Source organism: Caloenas nicobarica, chromosome 16, assembly GCF_036013445.1.
Source record: "Caloenas nicobarica isolate bCalNic1 chromosome 16, bCalNic1.hap1, whole genome shotgun sequence".
In the NCBI taxonomy this organism is placed as follows: Eukaryota; Metazoa; Chordata; class Aves; order Columbiformes; family Columbidae; genus Caloenas; species Caloenas nicobarica.
The window spans coordinates 11720688-11726687 of NC_088260.1; the positions used below are offsets into that span (position 1 = coordinate 11720688).

The following is a 6000-nucleotide window of genomic DNA, read 5'->3' on the forward strand; positions in this document are numbered from 1 at the left end:
TAAACAGCGTATTTTAGGTCTGTCTGGAGGGATACGGGGAGTAAGACACTGGGGGGCTGCGGACCGACCAACTCATCACACAAGTGATTTGTGGAGGTCGGGGATCCAGGGTGGGAAGGGGGGCAGAGCCTCCCCCCGAGCCTTGAACACCTCCAATTCCCCCGGGCTCGCTGTGGTCGAGGGGGCTTAAACTCCCCACTTTCCTGCCAGGGAAGTGGAAGCTTTCACTCCACTCCTATTTCCACCAGACAAATGCCACCGACACGCAAGGCCCCTCATAGAACTCCCTTTTCAAAGAAAATTTCACTTCTCCCACCCCTAAGGAAAAAAAAAAAAAGCCTTTTCTCCCCCCACCGTGGACAGTTGCAAGCAAAGCAAAGAATGAACGAGTTAGTTAAAATATAAAAGTGCGAATAAATCAATCGGTCGAGACGCTGTGCAAGGTAACGCGCATTCGGGCTGGTGAACGGGGGGTGGAATTGGAGCTGAAGTGAGCTAAACAATAACATTCAGAGTAAAACTGCACCAGGAGAGAAAGCGAGCTTGAAAAATACACAGTTCACTTCTGATGTGAGTAGCGCGGCGAGTTTTAAAGGCAGTATTTTGACATTGCTTTAAAGGCTCTATCACGAATGGTAAAACTTTCAAAGCAGACAAAAAAGTTAAAAATATAAAAGCAATTGAATTATCTGTTAGGGTTTTGTTCTGAAGTTTAGAGTTTTAGTAGATTTTTAAAAATATCTCTCGCATGTTTCGAAGGAGGGGATTCATTTTTGAAAGGCCAACTATATGGAGGCAATATTGGTTTTAAGTACATGAGAATGTTGTGAAATGAGTTCTCCCTGCAACAATATTTTAAAGCCCTTTTAAAAAACAATAAAATAAGAAGATTTTAAAAAGGCAATTCTCCTTTAAACGAGGAGGAAAATCGGGAGTGGAAAGGAGGGGGGAGAAAATTATCTTCTCTGCTAGTGGTGGCTGATATATACATATACGTATATATAATTTAAAAGGACAAAAAGCGAAGGGACTCCAGATCCACACCTCTAGAGGTAAAGATCATGTACAGAAACGGCCCGTGCCCCCCTCCCTTCCTTCCCAAACGCTCCTTTCCCACCGCACACCAGTCAAGAGCCCGGCAGTGAGAGGCTGAAGCGCAAATCAAAACCGCTACGAGCGCGGAAAGTGCGCGGAGGGGAGCGGGGCCGAGGGGCGTGCGGGAGCCGGTGCCCCCGGCCCAGCCCGCAGGGGCAGAGCCGCAGCTCCGGGGACCATTTAAGGCTTTTCTCTTCCCCTCCTCCTTCCCACCCCCCCTCCCCGTACTGTTAGTTGAGTTTTTTTGTTTTGTTTTTGTTTGCTTATTGTTGGGTTTTTTTCCTTGGGAAGTGCCTGTTATCCATTTTTTAATCGATTTCCCTCCAGCTCGGAGCGATTATTCCCCCTCGAGCTGGCAAAGTTACGGGGGGAAGGCAAGGGGTTGGCGGGTGGAAATATAAAGCATATTTATTAAAACAAAGAGGGACCCAGCTACGGCAGCGCACATCAGCCCGGCCCCAGAAAGCCTCCCCGATGCTCTCTGCGTCCAGACATAATTAAGCAAATATAAAAATAATAATAACAAAAAGGAGGTGGTAACGGCAAAAAATATAACCCAGCAACTACGAGCAATTGGTCATCCGTGGCTTCTATTTTTTTTTTTTTCCCCTTTAAAGAGCTTCTGAGAAGAAATGGAGCTTGACAGAACCAGGCCGCGGTGGTTGTATGAAAAATGCATCTTGCCTTGCTAAAGTAGCACCAAGTGGGTTTGCGAAAGGAGGGGGGGGCGGGAAAGGTGAGGGGAAGAAAAAAAATAAGCCACTCTCTGCTTTTGTTCCAGCTTCGCCCCGGCCTCCCCCAGCCCCAAACACAGCCGCGGAGCCCTGGGCAGACCAGACCCCCCCACTTTCCCTGCACACCATGTCTCCCGAGGCCTCGCAGCTCCTCGGCAAAGACAATTTCTGTCTCACAATGCCCCCAGCCAGCCACTTTTCGCTCTCCCTCGGTCACACACACACACATTACAGACACCGACGGACATACATGGCAATGGAAGAGCTGTTACCTTGCTTGTTGAATTCCATGCAATCAATGCCTCTCCATCTATATAATGTATGTGTATATTTTCCCCCTTTGCAATGGAAATTACAATGGGATCAGGCTTCTCGTGTGCATATTTCCTTTTATTTATTTATTTGCGGATCAGCATGTGAAAACCCAGCCTGGAAGAAAAAAATCTATCCAATGCAAGACTGCTTGCCTGCTTCTCTCTCTCTCTCTCTGCTCTCTCCAAACACTTCCAGGTTGTCAGACGCACTAGAAAGGATCCTGAGACCAAGATAAAGCCCCCACCCCCACCCTTTCCTCAGCCTGATCTGGAAGATACAGATTCCTCAACCCGTACTCTTTCTATTCCTCACCTAAAAAAAAAAAAAAAAAAAAAAAAAAAAAAGAATAGCAATAAAAAAGAAGGAGAGGAGGAAAGAAAGAAAAATGAAAACAGCACCCCCTTGGAAAAAAAAAAAAAGGAAAAAAAAAAGTTGCGGGCGGGCCGGCAGCCGCCGCTCCTCCGGGCAGGTTCGCGGCGCTGCCGCCCTGGCTGCGCGGAGCCGGGCGCGGAGCGGAGCGCGGAGGTGACGTGGGTTCGTCCAGCTCCGTTCCCCAAGTGCCGGGACCCACTGCCCAACCAGCTGGGATCCTGCTCCAGAGAGACTCACTCTCACACAGCCCTCCCTCCCGCCCCCTCCCCCCCAAACCTTCTTTTCCAGCCTATTTTTCTGGCCGGCAAACAAGAACAAGGCACAAAGACAATCATCAAACTCCCCAGCAACCCTCCCCCTCTCCCTTACCTCCTTCCCCGCTCCCTCCCTCCCTCCTCCATCCATCTCTCCCAACCAAAGAGAAAATTCAGCGCCTGGGAATATCCCCCCGCCCCTCCACTCCCTCACCCCTTTAAATAAATCGCTGGCTCCGCTAACCTCGCACCACCCCCGGCTCCCCCACCCCCCCGGCCCTCAAAGACAGCCTAGACGTGTGGATTTAGACCCAGCTCTATATTTGCTAGTGCTCACAGAGGCCTTTTGTTGAGGGGGTGGGAGGGGATCCCCCCCCCAAATGGACTCGCTTAATGGGTAAAAGCTGGGGGGGGGCGGGGGGGGAAAGATATGAAACGCGGCGGAGTGGGACTGAAACCCAAGGATCGTGGACCCCAGGGTGTGTGCGTGGGGTTGTAGCCCTTGTCCCCGCTTCTAGAGGCAGCCAGGAACCTTCCTCTGCCCCTTCCCCATCCTCTTCCTCGCTGCCCGGCCGCCCCACAGCCCCGCCGCCTCGGCCCGAGGGCCGCAGCCCCCCGGAGCAATTTGCCGTCCTCAAATAATCAAACCGTCAGCGAGGAGCGGGGATGTGGGTTTATCTGCATCTTCCTTCGCTCCCTCTTGCTCCCTTTTTTTTAAATGTATTATTTGGAGGGTAAAGTTGAATAGGTCAGCGCAGGGTAAACAGCCTCCCTGTCGCATTCTGCAGGCTGAAGAGAACCAGATTGGCGAGGCGGATTTTTGATAAGACTCGGAATAAATGGCATGGTTTAGATCTGCTCTGCCCATCCTCCTCCTCCTCCTGCCCCCACCCTCTTCTCGTCAGTGTATTCCGTTGTGCCCCCCCCCCAAAAAAAAAAAAATCCTTCACTCTTTTCTGCCTTTCGGTCGTTCCCTTTTGCGTTTCGCGGAAGTTTTCAGCAAATTCCATCCTGACTCTCAGCTCTCGCAGGGCGCGATAGCACTGGAGCCCCCTCAAAGTTTGAGGTGAGGAAGCGAAAAGTCTGGGGGTGAGCGACTATTGTGGGAGGTGGGTGCGTGTGTGGGTGTAGTTTGGCATCTCCCAAACCCTCTCCATGTGCACGCCAGTTCAAACAGCTACTTGAGAAGAAACAGCCAACAGTAAACGGTTGCAAATAAGAATAATAAAATAACTGCACTTGTAGCCGCAGAGAATAAGCCAGAGAACGCTACTTAAACAAACAGAACAAAGCTTGTCCCATATTTCATTATTTTTAGAGGGGAAAGGAGCCGTGGAGCCCTTCCAAACACAAACAAACGAGCGAGCGAGTAAACCGAACGGTTCTTCCCCCGCGGGGAGGGCGGCGGGAGCGGCCCCGGCTCCGGCCTTGGGGCGAGCGGGCACCGGGCGGCTTTGCAAAGCCCTTCCCTTCGCACGGGTGCTGCTCTGAAATAGAGATCGAGAGGGGAAAAAGAAAAGAAAGAAAGAAAAAAAATCAAGCAGGCGACCACCGTGGTGCTGGGAAGCCGGGGAAGGAGCGCTGAGCGCGGCTGCGGTGGCTGCAGCCTACCCGCACCGAGGAGCATCCTCCAAGGTGTTCGAGACCGAAAACAAAAATAGGATTTTTATCTTAAAATAATAAATGAAAGCAGCGAGGAGAAAGGTTTCTCGCAACTTCTAGCGAGGGAGAACACGAGCTGCCCTTCCCTCGCCGGAAAGAAAGGCGAAAAGTGGAAATCTCTGAAGTTCCTAAGAGCGAACCCGAGCACGGCCGCTGCCTGGGAAAGCACTCACCTCTCCAATGCCAAACTAGCTCTCAAACACCTTGAAGACAAGTCGAAAACGATGCAAATAAATCGAATTTATTTCCGTCTGCAGGTTGGGGGGGGGTCAAGAAGGAAGGAAAAAAAAAAAAAAGGCAGCTGAGTAAAGGACAGCAAGTCCAGGCTCTCTAGGGCTGTAATGTCAAGGCAAAGGAGCCTTCCAGCTAGAAGCCGATTTGTGGTCTCAGACAAATTAAATATTACTGTTTATTACCAGCCATACTCCAATAAAATAAAGAGAGTTCAAGGCGATAGCTGCTATCTCACGAGCTTTGCTCCTATAGGACACGGAGACGTCACCAACCACGCAACTGGCCTATTCTGTCATGGTTGACTGCAGCAGTAATGGAAGGTTAATTTGTATTATTGTCCTCTTTTTAAAGCCCTATCAGTGAGATTCCCGGATTTTTTTTTTTCCCCAAATAAATCCGTTCTGTTCAATGCAAAATACAATGAGGTTGTGTGTGTGTAACCTCTCTACATAGATGCGTGCGTGTATATATACACATAAACATATATACTCACACACCGAGACATACAACGTACACGCATATATGCGTGTGTGAGGGGCCATATGTTATATATGAGTGTGTGTCACCCAAGCAGGCATGGAAACTCCAGGAAAATCCTCTCTTTCTTGGAAATGAAAAGCGGAAAATCAGTAGCAAAGCTCCTGCTACACCAGGAGCAGCCCAGTCAATTCAACGGTATTGGCATTATTCAGCTTCTCTTCTTTTTTTTTTTCTTTAATAATGCTATTAGAGTGAGCAGGAAACTTGTCAAATGAATTCTCAGGAGACTCGGAAAGAAAGTACGGTGGGCTATATATAGTAAATGATAACCTGGTTATTTGCAGAGATTCAAGTGTGCTTCGGGAAACAATTATTTTCTCTGATTTACAAAAAAAAAAAAAAAAGTAGTAAACCGAGGCGATTATTTGCCAAATAAGATTGACAAGTGAAGGAAAATAATTTTTTTAAAAAAAAAAAGGAAGAAAAAAAATCCATCCAAGTGCAGGCAGTGGCTGCAGAGGAGCCGGCCGGCGCTTCCCCGCATCCCAGCTCTCCCTCAGCCTGGAGGGATTTTGGGATGCTCTCGCGGTCACTGCAGAAAGATTTCGGAAAGGAATAAGAAAAAAGAAAAAAAAATGCTAAAACGTTGTTTCCTCCAAAAGAAAAAAAAAAAAAAAAAAAAAGAGGAGGAGAAGGAAGAGGAGGAGGAGAAATAGGGAGAGAGAAAATAAAAAGCAACACCTAAGGAAGAGCGAGAAGTTCCTGCAGGAGCTGGACACTGCAGAGGGTGAGTGTACCCAGCTCTGCTCCAGCCGAGAGGGCTGCAGGCAGCATTCCCCTCCCGGCAGGAAAAT

General features: G+C 49.1%; 1 protein-coding gene across 1 annotated transcript in view; it reads right to left on the minus strand.

The window, feature by feature from the left end:
* Positions 1 to 2132, minus strand: part of TBX5 (T-box transcription factor 5) — a 38562-nt gene extending 36430 nt beyond the window's left edge. Inside the window, exon 1 of the mRNA XM_065646591.1 lies at positions 2102 to 2132. Coding sequence (XP_065502663.1) covers positions 2102 to 2120 — 19 coding nt within the window. The 5' untranslated portion in view covers positions 2121 to 2132. The remainder of the gene's footprint in view (positions 1 to 2101) is intronic.
* Between the last annotated feature and the right edge of the window lie 3868 nt (positions 2133 to 6000).